The sequence below is a fragment of the Hemiscyllium ocellatum genome, chromosome 12 (assembly GCF_020745735.1).
Source record: "Hemiscyllium ocellatum isolate sHemOce1 chromosome 12, sHemOce1.pat.X.cur, whole genome shotgun sequence".
NCBI lineage: Eukaryota > Metazoa > Chordata > Chondrichthyes > Orectolobiformes > Hemiscylliidae > Hemiscyllium > Hemiscyllium ocellatum.
This window is the reverse complement of record NC_083412.1, coordinates 67404132-67430540: the sequence shown is the minus strand read 5'-3', so window position 1 is coordinate 67430540 and position 26409 is coordinate 67404132. Positions and strand designations below refer to the sequence as shown.

General features: G+C 38.1%; 1 protein-coding gene across 1 annotated transcript in view; it reads right to left on the bottom strand.

The window, feature by feature from the left end:
* cblb (Cbl proto-oncogene B, E3 ubiquitin protein ligase) overlaps nt 1–26409 on the bottom strand; it is a 203837-nt gene that overhangs the window by 6654 nt on the left and 170774 nt on the right. The window contains exons 11-15 of the mRNA XM_060833637.1: nt 25345–25445; nt 14774–14911; nt 12918–12997; nt 11104–11238; nt 4848–4991 (exon numbers count right to left, since the gene is read on the bottom strand). Coding sequence (XP_060689620.1) covers nt 4848–4991; nt 11104–11238; nt 12918–12997; nt 14774–14911; nt 25345–25445 — 598 coding nt within the window. The remainder of the gene's footprint in view (nt 1–4847; nt 4992–11103; nt 11239–12917; nt 12998–14773; nt 14912–25344; nt 25446–26409) is intronic.

The window sequence follows — 26409 nt, the reverse complement described above, 5'->3', positions numbered from 1 at the left end:
CATATAAATGTAAAAAATTACAATTAGAGATGAAAAAGGAGATATAGTCTTAGAGTTGGGGACATGTTATATGAGCACTTTGCATCAGTCTTTACCAGAGAAGGAGATGCTTCCCAGGCTATAGTGTCAGTGAAAGGAACTTATTATGAGAAATTCAGAATAGAAATTTTGAATATACTGTTGGTCCTTCCAAGCTGATGAAGAACTTAGACCAGATGAGATGCTTCAAGGATTCTGAAAGGAGTAAAAGCAGAAATTGCAGGGGCACTAACAATTATTGGTATGCTTGCCTTCATTGGTCAGTGCACTAAATACAGGAATTGGGACATCATGTTGCAACTGTATAGGACATTGATGAGGCCACTTTTAGAATACTGCACTCAATTCTGGTTTCCCTTTAGAGGGTCACTGTAAACTTGATAGGCAGAATGGCCTCTATCTACACTGTAAGGATTCTATGATCCTTCTTTAATAATGATACCAAAATACCTGTCTCTCCAGTACCCTGGTACTTCTCCTGTGACCAAAGAAAATTTAAGGATTCATTTCAAGGCCCCTGCACTTTTATCCCTTGCTCCCATTAAAACCATGGGATACATCTCAAGGCCCAGGTGAGATGTATGTAACTGTTAGCACACCAACATTGATAATATCGTATCCCTCTCAACCTTAATTTGTTCAATTACATCAGAGTCCTCTTCCCTGACTTCTATCCCCATTTCATTCTTTTCTATCATGAATACAGATGCAGTACTCCTTGAAAACCTCACCCACATCTTCCAGCTCCACTCAGGTCTCTCATGGGCCCTACTCATTCCTTGGTTATCTTGCCCTTAATATAACTTGTAAAATGGCTTTGGATTATCCTTTATTTTACTCACCACATTTTTACATACTGCCTCTTCGATTTCCTAATTTCTTTTGTAAACAAGCTCTGCACTTTCTGCACACCCATAAGGCTTCTGATGTTTTGAGCCCTTGATATCTACAATAAGCTTGCATTTCTTTCTTATCCAATCCTGGACATTCTCAACAACCCAGGTTCTTTGGACATTTTGATCCCACATGTTGAACTTGCACCATCATTACTGACAATGTGAAATACGTCCAATGCCCTGATGTAGATTTTCCTACAAGTTTAAAATCTGATTGAAGATTTGTAGCTCGGGTATCCGTTGTTGTGGTTCTGCTCGCCGAGCTGGAAGTTTTTGCTGCAAACGTTTCGTTCCCTGGCTAGGGAACATCATCAGTGCTGTTGGAGCCTCGTGTGAAGCGCTGCTTTGATGTTTCTTCCGGTATTTATATTGGTTTAACCGGAAGAAACATCAAAGCAGCGCTTCACACAAGGCTCCAACAGCACTGATGATGTTCCCTAGCCAGGGAACGAAACGTTTGCAGCAAAAATTTCCTACAAGTAGCTGCTCCATGTCTGCTTTGGCCAGGTCCTGTCTTATTGTGTTAAATAATTGGGACTGCAAGTGAGGCAGGTAAGGGGTCCCAGAAGTCAAGAGGTTCAGCATTTGCAATTGTTCAAGTAGTGAGAGGATTTTTCTGCCCACCTGGATGACAGGGGGCTAAACTAAATGGCCAAGGCACCATGGCACAGGAACCCATTAAAGCAAGGGCTGGGATTGAGGATTGGAGAGAAAAAGGAATGTAGTGGTCTTGGGAGACAGTATAGTTAGAGTGTTTCACACTGTTTTCTGCAGCAAGAGACCACCGAGTTGCCTATTGATTCCAGCTTGTGGAACAACTGCTCAGAACTAGAAAGGAATGTGTAGTTGAACAGCATATACTCATTTTGGTTCATGGGTACTAACAACATAAGTAGGACCAAAACAGGAAGTTCTGCAAAGTTAGTATGAGAAGCAAGGTGCCAGATTAAGAATAGAACCATGAGAGTCATAATCTCTAGATTATTACTTAAACCAAATTGGCATAAAACAAATCAGATTAGAAAGGTGGATGCATGCTCTAGGACTTAGAAGTATGGGAAGTTGGTTTTGTTTCAAGGAACACTAGCACCAGTTCTGGGCTAAGTGGGATCTGTAGTAATGGAATGATCTCTACCTGAATCATGCAGGGGTCAGTGTTCTTGCAAGCCACATAATTAGCAAAGTAGAGAGGATTTTAAATGGGTGGGTGCAAGGGATCACATTTAGGGGCATATGGTAAATCAAATATTAGAGCTGAGGCCAAAGGAAAAGACATTAATATGGGAAATGATAAACAGAATCTCTCAGGAAGAGATCGTACAAATATAAACAGAAAACCAACAGATAAGATTATAAGTTACAACAATAAAACAGACAAAATTAAAGACTTTGTAATTGAATACATGTAGAATTAACGGAGAGGGGAGTTAGAAATAAATAAGTAGGATCTGGCATCCATTACAGAAACTTGGCTGCATGATTATGTGGACTCGGACCTAAATCTTGAAGGGAACTATACTTTTGGGAAGGTCTGGAAGCTATGAAAAGATGGAGGGATGCTTCTGTTAGTTTAAGATGAATGATAGTTACCCATTTGCACTTACTCCTCAGCCTATCACTTTACAGTAAATGGATTGCTTTGAGTACAACTCACCCATTCTCTCCTACTGTTAGCTCTTATAATCACTTAGGATCATTATTCATCTTTTCTTCAGTCCTAGCCTGCTGGCTATAATCTCCTTGTTTACCTGTCCTTTTCATATCTTTCTCCATCTCTCTGGGATGCATATCTCCACCCATCGACTCATATCCCCCTCCCCACCACAAAACACTTCCTCTCTTCAGCATAAATATCACTTTTTCCAAGCTGCTAACAGGTCTGATAATCACGAGACTTGAAACATTAACTCTGCTTTGTTTCCACATATGCTGCCAAAGCTGCTGAGTTTCAGCAGCTATTCTTGTTTTTTTCCCCAGATCTCCAGCATCTGCAGTTTTTTTTTTGTTTTACTTTAGTCGAATAGAAACCTCTCAAGTTCAGGAAATCAGAATGTGGGAATAATTTAAGTAGAGATGACGATTAGTAAAGATAAAAATTTGGGAGTATTGTACAGGCCTCCTAACAATAATATTGTAGTAAAGTAGATCATAAAGGAAAAATGATGGGAGCTTATCAGAAAGGGAAGATTTTAATCTTCATATAGACCAGAGAAGTCAGATGGGCCAAGTTAGTTCCGATGAGGATTTTAAAAAATGTTTTTGGGATAAATTCTTAGAACAACAATGTTCTGAAGCCAAACAGCCATAGTACTGTGCAATTAGATAGGATGAATGAATAATCTTATTGCAAAGCCTGCGCTAAGAAGCATTAACCATAACATGATTGAATTTTACATTTGGTTTGAGGGAAAAGGAGTGGGTCCAAGACCATTTGTTTAAAAATTTAAAAAGGGCAAAAATGAGGCATGAAGAAAAGCAGGCTAAAGTGAATGGACACATTCGATGAAACGATAGTGTTAGGAGACATGCAGTGCTAGCCATTTAACAGAATAGAGATATATTCAAGAAAGTAAAAAAGTCTAAGGAAGAGACTCACCACTGAAATGTTAACTCAAAATGCTAAAGACAGCATCAAACTTCAACAAAAGAAATGTCACTGTGCAAAAACAGATTTGACAAAAGGCAAAGAATAACTGAAAAATAAATATGGAGGGAAAAATTACATACAAGAGATACCTAGTCAAAAATATAAAAATAGATAGCAAGAATTTCTATAAATATATTTAAAATAAGAGAGTTAACAAAAAGAGCCCTGGTCATATACAAAGTAACTATGGCGAATTGATAATGGAAAATAAAGAGATGGCAGATAAATTGATTAGGATTTCATCAGTCTTCACTATAGACAATACAAGCAACATAACAGAAGAAACTATGAATCAAGAAATGAAAGGGAGGGAGGAACTCAGGAAAATTACAATTGCCACGAATATGCAGCAGGCTCGGCAGGATGAACATCGAGTCTTATGTTCCTCATGTAATAGAGTTAGCGATTTGTAATGTTTAAGCTTCTGCTGCACGTTTGATTGCCTCCGTTAAAGTTCGCTGAGCCAAATTGCCTATTGTTGTCTATTCCTTTTCCTTATGTTAGTCTGCTGATTTTAAATAAAGTCATTCACTGATGATTCCTAGCTTAACAGGACAAACTGATATATTAGTTACACTAACCACTAATATTTGAAAGTAAACTAATTTTTTCCCCATATCTGTACAAATAACCAACTCTTAAAACTGAGTACGCCACATGTGTAATATGAGCCTGCATCACAAAAATGTTAGGGAAATGTTCAGGTTTCTGCTTCAGCATTTTCATCGGAGGCATTACGAAGATTTACAGTAGGTACTAACAGCAGAATGGAATGCTATTTTGAACTATAATTATTCTTGCATTTAGCAGTTTATATTTATGGCCCAAATCCAAAAAGTGCCTGCTTCTTTGCAAATGTCACAAATATTGTGTTGAATAAGGTATTACTTAAAGATCACAGTTTATTGCATATAAATAAATGCAACGTACTATTAATTTTTTTAAAAAAACTTTCAAACAGAAGTTGCAAACTGAATAGGATGTCTGTATTGTAACACAACTATAGGTCTGAAAAAGTTTATAAATAACTTTCTTCTACATTTGTTCTATAAAAATAGAACCTGGTTTAAATTACCATGGCTGAATGAAATGGAGGAGAGTTTGCATGTCATTTAAAAGTAATCACTCGCTAGTAGTCTGCTGTATATCGCAATAAACTAATGAAACACCAAGAAAGTTTTTAGTATATTTGAACAAATCGAGGCTCACCTGTCATCTACTTTACACAACTCTTAACATAATCTATATAAGAAAAATTGGATTACCTGCACTAAACTGGAATGGACCATGCCCAGATGTAGGTCTGCTGCCTGAGCCAGAAGATCTGGGCAGATCTGGGAGGTTAACCCGCACAGGAGGTGGGGGTGGAGGCAATGACAGAGGGATGCTGTCAAGTGCACTATCACAATCTGTGGGCAAAAACATACACAAGTTTAAGTCAAACGATAAGGGTTTACATTGACAAACAGACTTAAATCACTCGACAAGGTATTTAAGAACAACCTCAAATTCAAAATCCAGCATGGAAAAATTGGAGATTAATAGTTAGCAGTAACTGCAGCACTCAACAATTACAGCTGCTGATTTTCCACAGAACACAAAAGTAACTGGCTTCTTACAACACAATAGTAGAAATGAAACTCTGCTAAGAAAAATGGTGAAGGGTCCCATTGCAACCAGGTTGCAGGTGAGACATAAATGTCTAAGCATAATCTTCTATCTCGACTGTGATGAAATGTGCCTTTTAGAGGGATTTGTTCTGTCCTGTTTCACTTGGAGAGGTGTTGTCAACCTGGTGCTGAGTTACTTGCTCCATTGAAAGCAGAGTAAATAGCTTTGGGTTTTTTTTTAGTCAAAAGAGGTATGAGAGGGGTAGAGTCAGGGTCAGACAGACCTTGGGTTTTAGTTTTGTTTTCAGTTTTTGGAGTTGAAGCTGCTAGATACAGCACATATAATTTGCCTACAATTGATGAGTATTGTTAAGTATTTTGTCAGAATTAAAGTTATGCCAATTCTTCATTTTATGTTTGTATTTTAACTGTGACACAAGAATAAAGTGCGTTTTGCTTAAAACCTTATTTAACCAACTGAATCACATCTGGAATGCAGTACCTTACACTTGCCTTTAAATAAGAGAGAAGTTAGGGTCTATTTTCTTGATATGTTTTGAAGGCATTTGGTCTGGTCTATAACAATTCCACCCAGAAGTATGCTAAACTGAAGCCAACAACATCCGAATCTCCACGGCACCTATTAAATTACCAACAGACTGCTTGAATAAAGATGTTTAGCTGTCTAATGCCTACCTTAGAGTCAAATATAGGAAAAACTGAATGCAAGCATGGCTCCGTTATCACAGGATGAGGTCATCTGGCTCATTGTACCTGCACGATTTCTATTATCTTGTGCTAATCTACCTTCTCCCATATCCCAGCACACCATTTCCATTCAAATAATTTGCTAGTGCTCTTTTGAATGCCTCAACTGAACCTCCAACCAATACATTTTCCAGGGAATAGGTTATGAAATGTAATCCTTGCAAAACGTGGTGGATGTAGATTCAGTTAAGACATTCGAGAGGGCATTAGCCCGATTGTTTGGATGGAAACGATGTGCTGGGACATAGGAAAAGTGAAGAGATTAGCACTAGAAAAAGTGATGTGCACATGAAGGAAAGGTGATGAGAGTTTTTTCTCACATTATCTTTCCTTCACATGCACATTATTTTTCCAACTCTCCAGTAGTCAAATTAACACTCCTTATGAAGGAGGACTTGAGATCAAAGAAAAAGTTTTTTTTTTAAAATTGACGATAATTTGGATCCAGTAAGAATTAGCTGCTGCTATCACATTCTTGCCCACCACAGCACACTTTCATTTGCCTTCCTACCTCCATAATCTATGCAATTCTGAGCAGGCCCCAAGAGATAACCTGCATCAGCACAATTGAAAGGCAGCATTCTGCAAACTTTCTCCCTCAATGTTTCTCAAAATGTTTTCAGGAACAGGAGTAGGTCAATAGGTTCCTGTAGAGTGTGTGGTGCTGGAAAAGCACAGCAGGTCAGGCGGCATCCGAACAGTCGATGTTTTGGGCAAAAGCTCTGCATCAGGAATTTCAGGCTTTTGCCTGAAACATCAACTCTCCTCTTCCTTGGGTGCCTCCTGATCTGCTGTGCTTTTCCAGTACCACAGTCACGACTCTAATCTCCAGCATCTGCAGTCCTCACTTTCGCACGATAGGTTCCAGTAGTCTATGGTGCCATTCAGTAATATGACGACTGATGAGTGCCCTAGTCCCCATAATGCACGTTCCTCAATTTAAAATTAATTCACAAGCATCAAGTGCCTCTCACTTTTAGCCTTGACAGATCTAGTTCTAATGAATAGGCTAACCCTATGTTACCTAACCCTAAACACACCAAGCAGCAAAATCACTTTTTTTTTTAAATCTGCCCTATCAGATCCCCTTAATATCGTAAAAACTTCTATCAAGTTGTTCTTTAATTCTCTAAATTTTAGGGACTATTATGTTTTATGAGTTCTGCAATTTAATTCTTGCAGTCCAAGTATTACTCTAGTAAATAGATTGTCTTTGCAGGGAGGTCAGCATCTATCATTACAGCCAAATAAAGGTGTAATCCTCAAAGGAACCGAAACATTATCAAACTTTGAGGGAATCTGTAATCCCTTACAATGGGACTGAAAATAAACCCAGCATGGTATTGCTTGAAACAAATTGTTGAAAGGAATTATGATTTTTAAAAAATATTTGCCCTATATGCATTGTTTATATTATTCCAGGAAAATATACTGACAATGAAATTATTTAAATAAATGATGGAAATACTTGTGCTCATGATCACTTGACTGAATTTAGTTGCAGATGCTGCAGTCACAGAATGCCGTACAACCTTGTATCTGCATTCTTGTTTAAACAAAAACATGCAATCAGGAGGGCAGACTAAATAAAGTGTAAGGACAATGTTCAAACTAATTAGGATTATTATTTCTGGAACTCCAGACATGCTTCAATGGGTAACTCGACAGTATTGATTCCAAGTATGAAAGACCCTAATCTGATCCCTGGCCTTTGCACTGTCATCAGGTCTCAGGCAGGATGGAAAAAGAGGAATGCTATAACTGACTTCAGTGGTGCAGGAGTAGGTAAGCAAGAAGGAAGGTTCATCAAAGCAGCAAGGTTTTCTCTCCTTCAATCCCTTTAGCTGTAAAGGGTATATGTGACCTATCTGATCACTGCTTATTTTGTAGTCCCAAACATTAAAGCAACTGCAAGAATTGAAATGACAGTATGCAAAAGTGCTCAAAGACTGCCTATCTCTGCAAAGCATAAATTAAAAAGGACCTTAAAGACAGAAAACTGAGAAGCATACAGCAAATGTTCAGGTGTGAAAAGTGAAAATGCTTGAGAAAATCAGCAGGTCTAACCAAACCTTTGGAAAGAGAAATAGGATTGATGTTTCAAGTTCAATATGACACTTTGTCAGAAATAAAAAGGCTGGAATATGGTGGTTTTTAACCTATTCTCAGAGGAGCAAGGGGATCAGATGGGGAGGATGACCAGAGCAAAACACAAAAGTCAATGAACCTTTCAGCTCAGCGAGCAAACCTACATCCAGAACCTCAACCTGAGCTACAAATCTTTTCAAAACTCGCTAACACAAGTCAACATTCTGGTGGTTACTCAGTCTTCTACCAGTTCCTACCAGTCTTCCTCCATTGCTGACCTGAGTTTTTTTTAAGAAACATGGACAGTTAAATGCATCGGCCATTCAGCCCATCGAACCTGCTCTGCCATTCAGTATATGATCTAGCTGATCACTGAATTCAGTTCTTGCTCTTGCTTTCTCCCATACCCTTTCATTCCTTTAGCTAAAGAACTATGTGAACTCCTTATTGAGAACACTCCAATATTATGGCCTTAACCCCTCTCTGTGGAAGAGAATTTCACAGGCTCAATACTCTCCGGGTGAAGGAACTTCTCATCACTGTCCAAAATGGCCGATTCCATAACGTTAAACACACCACTGACCTGGATTACCTGGTCATCAGAAACATTCTTCCTGCATTTATCCTGTATAGTTCTGTTATGATTTTACAGGTTCCTATGAGAATTCCCTTCATTCTTCTAAACTCTTGTGAATACAGTCATAGCTGATCCAGTCTCCCATTTTCTTGCTTTGTGCTTGGGTTCCCAGGACTCCCAGATCCCTAGCAATTATAATTTTCCTTAATCGTGAATAGTTTCTAAATCATGCCATGACTATTTTCTTCAAACAATTATAACACAAGCCTGAGCAGGAAAAATAAATCTCTTGTACTTTACAAAGATGGGTTTCTAATCAGAACAATTGTATTCCTGGGCCTTGTACATCAATGTTTTACAAACATTCAACATGAACAGTAACGGAATGTTACAATAAAACCCTCCTAAACCTAACAGTCCAGCAAGTTGACAAATGAGTATTTGAATAATAAAGATCAGAAGGAGTCATAGCCTTTTTTTTGTTTTTTTTTCCCAGAAAGGGTCATAAATGTCTTGTCCAATCTGTGTTGTGTGAACTAATCTCAAGTCAGATATAAGCAGATAAATCTAAAATTTCCATTAACACCCCAAGATAGGTAAAACACCACTGCCACCCAACACAGCTACTGAAACCGAACATATGTAGACAGCACTGGAAGGCTCAGTGATGCACTTCACTCCAGAAATTCATGCTAACAATCAAGACTCATGTCGAAGACAGAGACTGATCATTATTCAAGAATTTGTATCCAGCTGAGTGCCAAGGAGAGATGGTGAGGACTGAAACACAAGGGGAATAATTGGTGAGGAAAACAAATTTTAAAAACTTGTTTGTTAAAGATTGCTTTAAAAGTGACCAAACTTTAACTGTTCATTTTATTCAAAAATAAAATGAAAATAAAATGTTTGATTTTGGACCTACTTGGATAAATACACATGTTCTCTGACATCTAAAAATATTAAACCTTTACACCTTTTTCACAAGATTACTGAATAGAATTAAAAATTAACAGTATCTCCATTATGGTAGCTGCATAAATGTGGCTAAATGCTTTGACAGGCCACACTAACTATTCAGGAATCAGAGGCCAAGATACACAAAGAAAATCTGTCTTGTTACTTTTGTCAGAAGCAGTACCCTCAAGTGAATGTAAAAATTATCATCCATGCTGAATGCCTTTCTGTCCTTTTCTAAAATGTTTATTTTTGCTTCATTGTTTCCATGCCTCTCTGACCAAAAACAAAACACCCATGTATTTCTGCATTGATGCTTGCAAAACACTTTCCCTGCAGTTAATTTCAAATAAGTTTCTGAATTTTAAGAACCCTAAAAAAGATTGTAAATTCGTAGCAAGTCCTATTTTGCTTAAACGCTAAACTTAAAGTGCTTCGTTTAAACCATGATCATTTAAACCGCATCCCTATAATTGTTTTGATTTAACCATTTTATTGCTGTATATGTTTTAATGGATGTTGCAGAATGTAAGTAAAAACGTAATGTCAGAAGTGTTTAAGTTTTGAACAAATTGGCTCAGCCTTTTCTACTCTATAGAATGTTGAGGGACTGAAGAGAGATTTTGTGTTATTGGTTTGTGAAGGAGTTGCATATTTCACACACTGGCATTTAGAATGAGACCAGTAGGTTGCTTCAAAGCATTTTGATTGGAAGGAAAGATGCATGATGTGTTATAACCATAACAGGTTACTACAGGGTAGATACTGTAGTTTTGTAGCCAGGACTGAGAGCTCCAGTAATCTCCATCCTACTGACTGACCCCCAACTGATATCCATGAATGGCCAGGAGTAAGCAACCTAGGAATCTAGAACTTTCATTAGTATTATGGGAGCAGGACACGGAATCATTGAACCTCAGGTAATCTGGACAGGAAATAGGCATTCAAACCTGCACCACCAGAAACAAAAACAGAAATTGCTGAGGGAGGTGACCCTCAGAACTCTCACAACCAGACATTCGGTCTTCACTTTAAGGTCTGAAGACTAAGGAGAATTCTATTGGCAAACTTTTTCCAGCCTGGTCAGTGCAAAAATAAGTAGTAGATTGGTAAGAGGATGAATCAAATAAGTCTCACAAAATGAATTTAATAGAATGGGAAGTAATTCTTGTGACATTTAATAAGTGGAATGGTCCATTCAATAACAGTAAGAATGCCAATAATCTGATTTCAGTTACATCAAACTGCAAATTTTTGCTATAAATTCTGTGTTACGATCAAGCCCTCCACTATCACCTGATGAAGGAGCGTCGCTCCAAAAGCTCACGTGCTTCCAATTAAAGCTGTTGGACTATAACCTGGTGTTGTGAGATTTTTAACTTTGTACACCCAGTCCAACACTGACATCTCCAAATCCTGACTCTTTCTGCCTGTCTTACATTCTGACAATAAACACTTACTTAGTCATAATAGGAGTCATGATGTTAAGCTCCTATTATCGCATTGTCATCAAAATTACTATACCTGGAGGAGGAACTAAAAGATCATAATCAGAGGGTGTTCTGTTCAGAGAGGAGCAGCTGGGTTTTTGGCTGTCTTTTGCCATAAGTCGAGCTGGTGGCACGGGGGCTGGAACAACTGGCATCTCAAAAATATCATCTGGAAATACCAAAAACATATTTAATTCATATGCAATTTTATACAAAGGTTTTTCCTCCTCATTTCCTAAGAGATTAGTGTCAAATTAAATTAGACTATAGTTCCACTAGTTGCTTCCACAGTGACTACTTATTTTGCAGAAGCCTACAATGAGTGTGCAAGCAGATGATTGAACCAGAGAAGATAACAATGTTGAGCCTGGTCATGTGATCACACATCCAACCCAATGGGGTTTTTGTACAAGAAACAGGAAGGAGACACCCATTTGACTTTCTTGCACACTAGCCCAAGGTTAGTGGGGCTAAGTGAGCATCAAAATTGCTGCTTGGCTGAAATTTGATGTGTGAAAACTGAACACAATCTGTATAGCTTAGTGTCACACAATCATGTCAGACATGTTTTCTTTGGAAAACACAGAACATTTTGATGAACAGTACATGATAACCAACTCTCATGTAGCAGCTACAAACTTTGGAACAAACAGAGAACAATTTTCCTTAATATGCAAACTTTTGAGAATAACAATTGAGAAAGGACAACAATTTATAAAGAGAAAAAAAGATACGTTCCATCGTTTTGTTGTTAAACACGACTTATAATGGCCAATCAGAATTTTCTACTGGGGTCATATATTCTGAAAGGACTTATTTGGTCAGTGTTATATTAAGTGTCTATCAATAATGTAATCTAGACTACACAGCTAGCAGAGGAACTAAGACGTCATAATCACAGGGCATTCTGTCAGAAAGGAACAATTTCTTGGATCAGTGAATTAAAATGAGCAACTTCTAAATTTATTTTAGACAGCAAGAGGGCACTGAATGATCAGCAGGAAAAAATTATTGTTGTATGATCTATTGATTACAAGTAATAAATAAACTACAATAAATATGCAACAATAATGTGCATTTCAGAGCTCCTTTAACGTTGCAAAATGTACACAGATACCTCAAATCGGCATTATCAACACAATTTCATATTAAGACACATATGGAGATTTTAAGGTAGATGACCAAGTGCTTGGTCAAAGAGTTAGGTCTTGAAGAGTATTCTAAAGGAGGCGAGATTAATGGAGTGCCTTTAGGTGAGGTATTTCTAGAACTTAAGAGTAGGACAGCTGAAGGGATAACTGTCAATGTCGCTAGGCTAGAGAAGTTTGTTAACCATCATTAACTTGACATTATTTTTCTAGTTAGTGCACAGTAAAAGCATGAATAATTTTTATTCAAGTGATGTGCTTAATGCTAGCAACTGTTGCCCATCACTAACTGCTCTTAAGCGCAGGGGCTTGCTACGCAATAAGGATGGTAGATTTCCTTCCCGTAAGGACATTAGTGAACTATAATGGGCTTTTATGAAAACTGAGGATAGCTTTATGATCACAATAGCCATGTCTATCTTTGAATTCTAGATACTCTTAAAATAACAATTAAAAACGAATGATTCTGTCATAAAATGCTAATCATATTTTTAATTGGAATTGTATTAACATTACAGGTAATAATTAAGAACAGGTGGTAATATTTAAGTGAAACCAAATACAAGGTTCACATCTTCAGAAGCAAGCTATATTCACTGTATTTGAAACTTCAATTTTATTATGGCTAATAATTGTTTATTTTAATTTATTTGCTTAAAATAATTTTAATATAAAAAGCCAAAAATCAAATGTATTTTACCCATTTCCAGTGCCTTAGGTTTCTTTGCTTCTGACGTGTTGTTATGTATTCCATTAGCACACTGTCCATTTTCAAATACTCTGGAAAAATTAAACAGAACAAAAATTAAACTGAAGAAAGTGACAGGAATTGGGAGAGTAAGACTTTGAAGAATCAGAAGCCAATATAAGTCAATCAGCACAGGGAGGGCTGAGGAGGCTAACTTTTCTTTCAAAATGCAAGATCTACAGGAGTAACTAACAGATTTGTATTCTGTCCTCTCAACGCAGTCCAAATTAAAATTTATTGTGAGATGATACACTTTATCTACTTACGGTAAAATAAACATTTTGGATTAAACTACCCTTTAAAATATTCACTCGTTTCATAGCACTCATTCAGTAGGGATCAGATAACATTCTGCAAATATGGTTAAAGTTAAAATCTATGAAACCTTTAAAAATATAAACAAGCTTTCAGAATAAGCCAATAATAAGTTCTATTTAAGCCTTTTAAACCTTCATATGTAAAAGTATATATTAATTATCTATGTGGGCATATACACTGCCTACTCGAGTGAATTCAAGTCAAAATTAGATCTAACTTTGGCGCCATGCTACAACAGTTTAAGGATATGTTGATTCTCCATCCTCTGCTTTAGTTGCATCTTTGATTGGGGATTAAAAAAATAAATTTCAGACTAAAGTATCACTGATGCAGTCTATATTTATATTGAATTCATATAATGAATTGATCTTGACCTTTGCTGAGTAAGAAATCATTTCAATAAAGTCTCAGAAGTTCAATATTAAAGTACTTCTAACCAGAACTTTCATGGTGCATATACTACAAAGAAAATTTAAAATGTTTTAAAGTAGAGATTTTAATATCAAAATGAAATGCAGTTCTTATAGTATCCAACTAATGGCACTCACTGTCAACACAACAGTCTCACACAGTTAACTGCAAATCAAAAGTTAAACCTCTGGGATGCACCAAAACTGATGAACAAGTAGTCTTGGTTAAAAACGTACCAGTTAAAGAAATATAAAAGCACAAATATGTAAGTCTGCGAAAAACCAATCAGCAGACACATTAACAGAAGTAGAGAGAACTTTGTTAATGTATTTCATAGTTGTAACTTGTTCAAATGTAATTGCGACTCTCAAATTTTGTTTGCCCAATTTGAAGTGAGTAACTGTTACATAAATTTCTACAATGAAAAGATCACAATAGTGAATTATTCAAATCAGACTTTAATTTAATTAAAATTGAAATTACATTTCCTCTCCTAGAGCTGCCAAGCAGATGTGGATTCCAGTTTGATTAACGTTGAAAGGAACCCAATAGCCTCCTAGCATGACAGGAAGAGCACCCCAGTGATCATTAAGATTTTTGAGCTAACAAGTTTGTGCTCTAAAGGGCAAAATGTTCACAAATGCATCATGATAAAGGACAAAACCTAAAACATGGCAGGGAGAAAACCACCAGTCAAAAAAAAGAGTTGAAGTAACACACTTGATTGCAACTTAAAGGATAATGATCATTTGGGTGCGGTAACAGTGACTCTTGGAATTATACCTTAGCAAAGTTTCAACATTCTCAGCATCGGGAAACTGAAGAAAATTATTCAAGTGTTTAAAATGGAGGTTTATATTTTAGACACAAACTATTTATTTGTAGCCTGCTGTTTATCTATAACGAACTTGTTATCTTAGAATCTAGACAGTGCACAGTATTCATCAAGCTTTCAATACAAGCTAACAGGTTTTTTTTGAAAGTACATAAATACCAGTATTGTACTACAGAAAAGTAAAAATTATAACAATCATCACCTAATGCAACAAAATCAGACGAGTCAAGAAAAGGAAACCTACCTTGATGCACGAGGCTTCACAGTTTGCAAATGGGGAGTTTGCACAGGTATGGACACAGGATATGAGGATGGAATCTTGTATTCATCTTCATGAATCTCATTAAGTCCTCTTTGAATTTCTGAGTTTGGCTGTTGGTATCTACAAAAGTAAACCTTTGATAAATAGAATGATTCACTGCAAAGGAGTTCCCCATCAGAGAGCTTTACATAACATACTGCTCCTGATTTCAAGCAGCTGTCACCATAATTGATAACAGCCCTGCGAAATGGAAGAAAAAATTTTGCAGTAGCATAATTACACAGTCCATAAACGCTGCAATTTATTCCCACTTGCATTAAATGCTTCCACACAATGCTTCTCATTTTAATTACATTGGCAACATGCTAAATTTGGCAACTTTAAATTAAAGCCCCATAGGAGGTAACTTATGGATGAAATGACAATTATCTATTTTTGGTGACCACAAAAGTCTGAGGATATATTTAATATGACTGCAGTCATTGGTCAGCCACAAATTCAGAGGATTATCTCTGCCCACTGGTGATCACTGTCACACAAAATGCTGCAGTGCAATCATGCTTGATCGCAAAGATGCAGAATTCTTGACTTTGACTTTGCTCCTGCAAAGAACTGTTAACAAGGGACTATACAAAGTCCTGCAAAGTTCCTACAGGAGGAAGACAAACAAAACAGTGCATCTTCATTGGACTACCTTGCTCATTTCCTTTAGCTGATATAAGAACTATTTCAATATTGTGATTAATAAAAAGACCTATCCACATTCAACCTTTTCACCTTACGGATGTTTGTTACGAAAATCAGTTAGGGAAAAAAAAAGGACGAGGAATGATAAAATTAGCCTAAAATAAGCCTTTTTGAAATACGAATGTAACTTTAGCATTATGTTAACCAATAGAGTGAAAAGTTAAAATTAAAAAGATAAGCTTCACAGACCTCTAACCTCTTTTAATTGCCCGAGACCATGCACCATCTTCCAAATAAAAAGAAATTGTAAATGACTGCAACTTCAATTTTTGCAGACAATGGTCTTATGGGAGTTGTTTACCTTCACTCATTTTCCTTTTAGAATTACGCATTGCTGTTAAAGAAACAGGGGTTAAAAACCATGTTAAGTGGTGAATTTAACATGGATATTCTTTACTTTTGTATATAAATTCTTTTATGGACAGTTATCATAAGTGATGAACAAATTTGCTCAACTTCATCTGGCATCAGTTCAAATTAATTGATAAATGTAAGTGCTCTAGTATGCTAATCATTTCCTCTCAACTGCCAGTTTAATTTTGACAGTGATGGTTCTTCAGTTGATTTTTTTTTCCCAATGAAATCTAAAAACTGAAATAATTGATTAAGGAGACTTTGTGGCAAAAACTGAACTAATTTATTCAATAGTTGTTTATACATTTCTTAATGATTATGATTTTGACCCTTCCCCTTGAAAGGTAATGTCTAAACAAAAACACTATCATAGAAACAAATTGTCCAACGATTTCCTGAAATAGCAACATATATGCAATATCTTGAAAATATCATTTTAGAAAATAAGTCCTGCCCAAAACCAAGTTTTACCCTTCAGGTGAGGGAGCAGCAGTAGCAACACGTAATTATTAAGGACCTTTACAAATTAAACATCCCTAAGTATTTCATAGAGTCAAAAGTAAAATTCAATACCAAGCTACACAAGAAATATTAGCACACAAGGCTGATTTTTTAATGGCATTTGTTGAAGATGGGGGGAGAGATGGAGAGATTTAGGGAGGGAATTATAGAATTTAGGGCCTGTACATCTGAAGGAATGGCTACCAATGGTGGAGCAATTAAAATCAGAAATGCTTATGTGGCCAGAATTAAAGAAATGCAGACATTTTGGTCAGCTGCAGAACTGGAGCAGATTACAGACACAGGCAAGAGCAAAACCAAGGGGAGATGTAAACAAGGCTGTGAATTTCAAAACCATCACGTTATTTCACCGGAAATCAATGTACACCAGCGAGCACCATAGATAACAGGAAATGTTGCAAGGTATGGACAGTAAATGTTTTAGCTGACTTTAAGGTTACAAAGGATCGAAGCAGGAGGACTGCTGGCCATGCACTGGAAGAGTCAGGTTTAGAGGTAACAAAGAGACTCACTAGGGTTTCTGCAGCAAACGAATTGAGGCAGGCATGCAGGTGGATGATGTGACAGATTTGGAAGTTGATGGCCTGAGTGTTAAGACCATAAGACCATAAGCCATTCGGCCCATCGAGTCCACTCCGCCATTCAATCACGGCTGATGGGCATTTCAACTCCACTTACCAGCGTTCTCTCCGTAGCCCTTAATTCCTCGAGACAACAAGAATCTATCATGTAGATGTTGCATGTAGATGTGGTCAGAAGTTCATATCAAGGTGAAATATTACACTCAGACTGAATAGTTGAGTTCAGCCTAAATCAGCTGTCAGGGGGCAGGCTGGAATTGTTGAGTAGGGACCGAGATTTGTATCAGGGACTGAAGACAATAGCTTCATTCTTTCCAATTGAGAAATGTCTGCTCATATAGCAGTGGATACCAGACAGCGGACTAGTACTTTAGAAACAGTGGAAGAGTTGAGGTGCTGGTGTGAGATAGTTCCAGATGTCATTTGTGCACATATGACAACTAACACTGTACTCATGGATGATGTTGCCAAAGGGAAGCATGGCAATAAAACAAAGGAAGAAGCTGAGAAAGACCTGAGAGAAACACCAGAGCTAACAGTGTAGGGTAAGGGAGAGAAGCATACACAGGTGATTCTTTGGCTGCGATTAGCTAAGTAAAAACAGAACCAGGCAAAAGCATTCTTCCCCAGTTAGGTGACAGAAGATGGACCAACAATAATCAATGGCTGTGAAATGTCACGGTTAGAGGGACAGTTTCCTTTAATCAAATAAGGTGTCATTTGTGTTGCTGAAAAGGGTAAGTCAAATTCTCGGGCAAGAGTGGAAACCTGACTGAAGAAATTCCAAAAACGAACGTTACATTTTCTACTTTTCAATGAATTTCTGTTGCAGAGTACAGAAATGCCTCATAACAATTTGCTTAAAAACATTGCGCAAACCTGCATCAAATTATCCCATGGATTAACATCAAACAACTCTGATGGCTCTTAGTTTAAAGTGCAAGTGGCATGTTTTATTGAAATGTTTGAGGCCATCTGCTCCATGAAATAATGCCGGCTACAGTGAACGAATGGATCTGGATCAGAGGATACGAATCTCAACAGTCAGGTCAGCATTTATTGCCAATCTCTAATTAATGTCCAGAGAGCAGTACTAAGTCATCATCCTCAAAATCTGCAGATCATCTGGTGTAGTTACACCCACAGTGGTGTTAGGGAAAGGGTTTCTGATATTGGATCAAGTGACAGTGAAGGATGGTGTGAGAGCTGGATGGGAACTGTCAGATGGTAGGCTTGGATATGCTGCCTTTCTTATTCTAGATGTAGAGCAGATACTTCGTCTTGTGGGGTATTCTAGGATGACAGGTCAGAGTCTTAGGATCAAGGATAGCAAATTTAGAACAGTTGAGGAAAAGCTAGTTCTCCCAAAGGGTTGCAAATTTGTTGAATTCACTACCCCAAAGTACAGTGGATGCTGGAACAGTGAGTAAACTTAAAAGAGGAGTTAGACAGATTGTTAACTGTAATGGGTTGAAGGAATATGGAGAGAAAGCAGGAAAATGGAGGCGAGAAGCATATCAGCCATGACTGAATGGCGGCACAGACTCGATGGACCGAACAGCCTAATTCTGTTCTTATTCTTGTGAACTTTCAAACATTGCAGGTTTTGAGGTGCTGTCCAGGAGTCAGCATATCAATATTGCTGCAGTTATCTCAGACTAAGTAACACATTGATGGAGGGAGCAAATTTATTTATTTATGGGATATGGACAATCATGGCTAAGTCTTCATTTATTGACCATCTCTTAATGTCATCTTGAACTGCTGCAGTCCTCTGGGTTCAATGACATCCATAGCACTGTTAGGCAGGTAATTTAGGATTTTAACCCAGGGACAGTGAAGGAACAATAATACATTTCTAAGACATGCTGGTCCCTGATTGGAGTGGAAGTTGCATGTGGTGGTACTTCCATCTATCTGCCTCCTTTGTGTTTGTCCAGACAGTGGAAGTCATACATTTGAAAGGTGCTGTCAAAGATGCCGTGGAGAGTTGCTGCAGTGCATCTTATAGAATGTTGATGATGATGGATGGGGTGTCAATCAAGCAGGCTGCTTTTTGTCAAGCTTCTTGAGCATTATTGGAACTGCATCCAACTGTATTCTATTACACTCCTGACTGTAAAATGATAGATAGGGTGCAGATCAAGCAGACTTCTGGATGGAGTCAGGCTTACTGAGTATTATTGGAGCTGCACTGATTGTATTCTGTCCACCTAATGAATCACTCTCCTGACCTCAACTTTGTCGACGGTGGACAGGTTTTGGGAAGTCACGAGATCAGTTACTAGCTGCATGATGCCCAGCCTTTGGCCTGCTGATGTAGCCAGTGTTCATGTGCCTGGTGCAGATTAACATTCTGCTGTGAATTATAAATGTCAGCAAATTTAATAGAAGCACAATAACACAGTAGTACAACACAACCATTTACTCCACTTCATCGGTGCTTACTGTTTCAAACAGCAATGCATTTATTTCCACTCACTCCATTCTTCCTAAAAAGACATCCAATTTCCCTATCGAAGATACTTTTGAATCTGTATGCCCTACTTTATCACAGAGTTCATTTGAACTCCTCGGTGCTTGTTGCTTAAATGTGTTTTTCCTCATGCCATCTCTGGTTCTTTAGTCAACCACCTTATATGTGTGCCATCTAGACCCATCAATGTTTGGAAAAACTTTCACTTCATATATTGTATCTGAACACTTTATAATTTAAACACTTACATCAAATCTCTTTATAGCTTTCAGTACTCCAAAGAAAATGATTTCAATTCTCCAGTATAGCCATATAACTAATAGTTCATCTCTAGTGCTATTGCAGCAAATGTGGTCCACAAGTTCCAATAGAATTGTTGGCTTTATTCCAGTCACAACTCAGATCCTACTCAAATTATTTGAAGATATCACAAAGCACAAAGATAAAGGAGTGTTCTGTTATATAGGACTTTGATAAATATTTCAAAAATGACAGTAATCATGACATCTATCCTATGAGATTATTGAGTAGAGTGCCATAGGGGTTAGTGCATGTTGAGCAGAATCTTAATTTTTCAGACTCACATGCAGAAGGAATGGTCCGATAATCTATTTGAGATTGGAAACCATTCTATAGTGAAGCACATTTTTCCATGACACCAGCATCTCAGCTCCAAGTATACTGATTGCTGAGCCCTCATTGAACAAAAGGAATGAAAAGGAGATGTTGGAAGTGTGTCCTGTTACCTATTTACACTGCATCTTCTTTGGAGGTCCTATCTCTAGACTAGAAAGACAAAAACAAGGCAACATTTCCCAAGCACAAGGACAATAGGCTGGCTCCTGAAATCATGCAGGCATGGATAGAGGTGATCAAGGAAGTGGGCAGCAGTAAGGTGCCTCAAAATAGACACCTTGAGGTGCCTCAAGGACCCCAAGACTGTTATATTGGTGTTTCCTTTGGAGCTTGGAATTATACGCCAGGTAGACAAATGGCAAATCGGAACAAGAACACTTTATTGACTGTGCTTACACTACCACAGCCAGCTCTATACTGTACCCAAGTTCCACCCCCTCCTGGTTACCGAAACAGCTCTCTTAAAGGGGCAGCACCTCCAAATACAGAACAGCCTGCCTCCTTTAACAACCACTCCCCACTTGTACAAGACATTCCATCCACATACTCTATCAACATGATTAATCACTCAGGAGAGTGTTAGTTTCTGGAAGAATGTCTCTTCTTCTCAGGAACTGTTTCTAATGCAATCTCCCAGATTTCCGCAAACTCCTGTTATTCCACAGATGTGTCCCTCTCTAATGACCTGTTGTTTCCTGTGATTCAGCTGTTGCTTCCTCTCCATGAATGACCAACCCTGACTTTGAGTCACATGATTCGGGTTCAACACCTCTGGTCCAGCTCTGTATTCTGAGGGACTTCCCCCAGTTGGATGAGGCAACAACTGTTCCACAGGTCTCCTCCAGATCAGTGCATCCCTATAATGTTTCATATATGACAACAATCATGTTTGAGCCACATGATTTGGATCCATTTTCCTCAGATGTATAACTTCAAGCCAACACAGTTTCTACTCTTTGAAATACCTTTGACCTTCAGGTTCTTACCCTTCTAGCCATCTGTCCTACTTGATTTTGCTCTACCATCTCTCTGGTCTTTCTAACCACAATAAGCCAGCTGGTGCTTCAATGTTAAGGACATCAGGTCACCGCATGTGGTATCTTAAGCATGCTGATAAACTTGTTGAGTCGCTGTTCTAGCAACCCCTCACCTTGTGAAACCTTTAAGGCCTGCTTCAAGGTCTAAACAATTTTGTCCAGCTGGCCATTTATGAAATGAAGGGGATATGAGCCGATCACACACACCGTCACAGGGTCATAAGAGCCATACAGCATGGAAACAAACCCTTCGATGTAATGAGCCCATACCGACCATGTTACCAAACAAAACTCGTCCCACTTGTCTACATTTAGCCCATATCCCTCTGATTCATATACTTATCCAAATGTCTTTTAAATGTTGTAACTGTACCTGCATCCAACACTACTTCTGACAGTTCATTCCACATACAAACAGCTCATGTAAAAAGGTTGCCCCTCATGTCCTTTTTAAAACTTTTCTCCTCTCGCCTGAAAAACATGCTTTCTATGCTGGGAGAAAACACTTGCATTTCACCTTATCTATGCCCGTCATGATTTTATAAACCTCTGTGACATCACCCCTCAAACTCCTATGCTCCAGCGAAACAAGTCCCAGCCTATCCGGCTGATTTTAATAACTCAAACTCTCCATTCCCAGCAACATCCTGCTTAATCTTTTCTGAACCCGCTCCAATTTAATAATATCCTTCCTATAACAGGATAACCAGAATTGCACACAGTCCTCCAAAAGTGGCCTCATCAATGTCTTGTACAACCTGAACATGATGCCTCAATTCCAATTCTCAAACAGGAGAAAGTGAGGACTCCAGATGCTGGAGATCTTGATAAATTGGGTCACTGGGCAGAGAAGTGGCAGGTGGAGTTGAATTTGATAAATGCGAGGTATTGCATTTTGGTAAAACAAACATGGCAGGATATATACAATAAATAGTAGTGCTCTGGCTAATGTCTTTGGACAGAGATCTACGGGTTCAGGTCCACAATATTTTGAAATTTGCGTTACAGGGAAACGGGGTGGTTAAGAAGGCCTTTAATATGTTTGCTTTCATTGCTGAGGCATTTGAGTATTGGAGCTGAGAGTGTGGTGCTGGAAAAACACAGCAGGTCAGACAGCTTGATGAAGGGCTCTTGCACTTGGATGCTGCCTGACCTCCTGTGCATTTCCTGCACCACACTCTCAGCTCCAAAGACATTAACCAGAGCACTACTATTTATTGTATACGTCCTGCCATGTTTGTTTTACCAAAATGCAATACCTCACATTTATCAAATTCAACTCCACCTGCCACTTCTCAGCCCAGTGACCCAATTTATCAAGATCTCTTTATAATATTTAATAACCTTCAGTGTCCACTATAGTATCAAATCTGGTGTCACCTATAAACTTATTAATTTATACGTCTTCTATTTTCTCATCCAAATTGTTGACATAAATGATAAACATAAATGGACCTGGTACTGATCCCTGTGGAACACCACCAGTCACAAGTCTCCAGCCTGATAAACAACCCTCGACCACCACCCTCTATCTCCTACAGTCAAGCCAGTTTTGTATTCAACTGGCAAGCTCATCCTGAATTCCACATGATCTAACTTTACTAATCAGTCTAGCATGTGGAGCCCTATCAAAGGCTTTGCTAAAGTCCATATAAACAACATCTTCTCCTCTGCCCAAATCAATCCTTTTGGTAACTTCCTCAAAAAAACCCAGCCAAGTTTGTGAGACAGGATCTCCTTCACACAAAATCATGCTGACTATCACTAATCAGTCCTTGCCTCTCCAAATGTATGTCAATTCCACCCTTCAGAATCACCTCCAACAGCTTACCCACAACAGATTTCAGGCTTATAGGTATATAGTTGCCAGGCTTCTCCTTACATCTTTTCTTAAACAAAGTCACATTAGCCACCCTCCAGGTCCCCAGCATCTCACCGGTGGCATGATGATACAAATATTTCTGCTCAGGGTCCTGCAATTTCTTCCTTAACTTCCCACAACATCCTGGGATACACTTGATTAAGTCCTGGAGATTTAACTACCGTTACATTTTCTAAGACCTCCAGCATGTCCTCTTCGTATTGTGAGCTGTTTTCAAAACATCAATATTTGATGCCCAGCGTTCTCTTGCCTTCACTTCTTTCTCCACAGTAGAAACTTACACAAAATATTCATTTAGTATCTGTCCCATCTCCTGATTTTCAACACATAGGGGACCTCTTTGATCTTTAAGGAGCCCTATTCTTTTACTCTTAACGAGTTTGCATAATGTCTTTGAATTATCCTTAACCTGATCTGCCAAGGATATTCATATCCCCTTTTGTCCCCCTAATTTTCCTCTTAAGAATGCCCCTACATTCTTTATCTTCAAGAAATTCATTTGAACCCACTTGTCTATATCTAATATTAAAAATCACAATACCAGGTTGTAGTCCAACAGGTTTATTTGGAAGTACTAGTTTTCAGAGTGCTGCTCCGTCATAAGGTAACTTAGTAGGGCAGGATCGTAAGACAGAATTTATAGCAAAAGTTCACAGTGTCATGCAACTGAGACAATATAGTGTTCAATAGTTACCTGATGAAGGATGAAGGTGGAGTTCAGGTAGAAAATTAAACGCAATCTTATAGAATGATGGAGCAGACATTAAGAGTCAAATGGCTTTATAAAAATTCATTCCTAGAATGCAGGCTTTGCTGTCTGGACCAGTCAAAAGATGTGCAGGTTAAGATATATGTAACTTGACCATTGTTGACAGTGTGTTGCTGGAAAAGCACAGCAGATCAGGCAGCATCCAATGAGCAGGAGAATCGACGTTTCGGGCAAAAGCCCTTCATCAGGAATCGGGGCATCCTGATGAAGGGTTTTTGCCCATAATGTCGATTCTCCTGCCCCTCAGATGCTGCCTGACCTGCTGTGCTTTTCCAGCACCACACACTCGACTCTCATCTTCAGCATCTGCAGTCCTCATTTTCACCAAATTGGCCATTATGTCTAGGGATATGCAGGCTAGGTGGGTTAGCCTTGGGAAATGCATGTTTACAGGGATAGGATAGTGGGGTGGGTCTGGATGGATGCCCTTCGGACAGTCAGTGTGGCCTTGTAGGGATTCTATGATTTATTGCCCATCCCAGATATCCAAAAAGGTGGTGATGAGCTGCCTTCTTGATGTGCTGTCATCCATTTAGTGTAAGAACCCACAATACCATTGGGGAGAGAATTCCAGGATTCTGACCCAGTGATACTGAAGAATATATTTCCAAGTCAGGATAATGAGTAGCCTGAAGGGGATCCTGCAGAAGGTAGTGTTCCTATGTATTTGTTGCACTTGTCCTTGTAAATGGTAGTGGTTGTAGGCTAGTCTGACATATTATTTATCTTGTAAAGATGCCTTGCTATTTCAGGATGAAAGCTCAATAACCAGAATTCATAAGTTCCTTGTAATTCTTCAAATGTGGAAGTAAAAGATTTTCCAAGGAAAATACAGCCTTCTAAAAGAGATACATCTGCACAACTGAATGCGGAGGACAGGTATATTGATAACTGTTGTGAAATAGTATTTTCAAAATACATTTGCTAATGTAGACCAAACTGTCAATTTTACCATCCACATTCATGTAAAAGGATAAATCTGCAATTTAGTTATTAAACAAAGCGACATTTCATTTCTCTTTAAAATTATAAGCCATACTGAATCATGCATTCACATGAAGCATTCACTCTACAGCATTACACCCAAGTAACTTCTCTTTTCTGTGCATGCCTGCACAGTGAAGACTGGTAAGACTATTCAAAAGGAATATTCATCACCAAGCCTGACTCTGATAACATTAAATGGTTTTCCAGCAGAGGTGACTAAGCCATAATCAGGAATACCACTTGACCCCGTCCTACTGTGACACAGATACCAAACTAATGCCTTAATCATTGATAAAATCATTGTAGACAAGTAATTGAACTGAGCACCTTACCAGTTAGTACAAGCAGGATCATGCTGACAGAATAAAACCATAACTGTTGAGATTAAATGAACAGTGATAACTGTAGTAAAAAGATCATGCTCCAAGTTTCCCCAATCTTTACACTTCTAATAAAAAGCATGATTTAGGATTATTAAGCTATGTTAAGCTACCAAAACTCTGTATTGGTGTACTCAGTCATGCAGCATAGTCATTTTTCAACAAAATTAACATCAACTCACTTTGTGTTGTTGGGAAATGCTGTAATTATTGGTGGTGGTGGAGATTGGCGTGGAGGAGGCACATCATATTCATCAGTCCTCAGAAGTCCATTGGTAACTGTCTATTAAAACAGTGAAAAAATTATTGTTTACAGAAGAAAACCTTCAATGTTTTCCATCTAAGTAGCTTTAAAGCAGGCATTTTGGTTTACCTACCAATTCATATATCATTAATAATTATACAATCATGCAACGGTAACAGTGCATACTTATATTCGTTAGTTTGCATTAATGAGTGACCTTGAATGAAAACTCTAAACACAGGATGACCAGGATCAATGGCCTATTTAAACACAGCTCTCTGAAAGCATCTGAACTACATAAAACCATATACTTTCCTTATATTTGAAGTTTTTCTTCCATATTGTACTCAACAACTGGCTAAACAATTTGATAGTGCAAAGATAACAAGTACAAAGGCAATGACCAGAGACAAAAAAAATCAAAATTGTAAGTGACGTAACTGCTGAATAAGCAATAAAAGCAGAAGGTGGATATAACAACAATAAATACTTGCATAAAAAGTGTACAGCTCCAATGAAAAAAAATCCTATTTCTACATCATGTAATCTGCCAGAACATGATCCAAAATATAATCACAGCTTGATGGAAACCAGAAGACCTCCCACGTTTAAACATAGCAATTAGTTCACGATAGTTAATTCACCGTTGAGGTGCAAGACTGGTTTATCATCAACTTCAAGGTGAGTTTGCTGCAAATAGACATAGCACCTCTCCAAAATTTATGATAGCTTTATAGTTAAAATTCTTGCAGAAAGCAGATTTTACACATCACAATATGTACACAGCAACAGAAATTAACCACTCCAATGCAAGGGATCTGCACAACCTAAAAGAAAGGTAACAATCAGAAAACAAACTAATCCCAATGCTTACACTTGCTCCTTGCACTAAATATCATGACTACAGAGCCATAATAATACACAAATCATCTTAAACCAGAAATATCCCTCGGTACCTAATTTCTTTTTCAATGGCTCAGGACTTATGTTTCATTTGCATTCC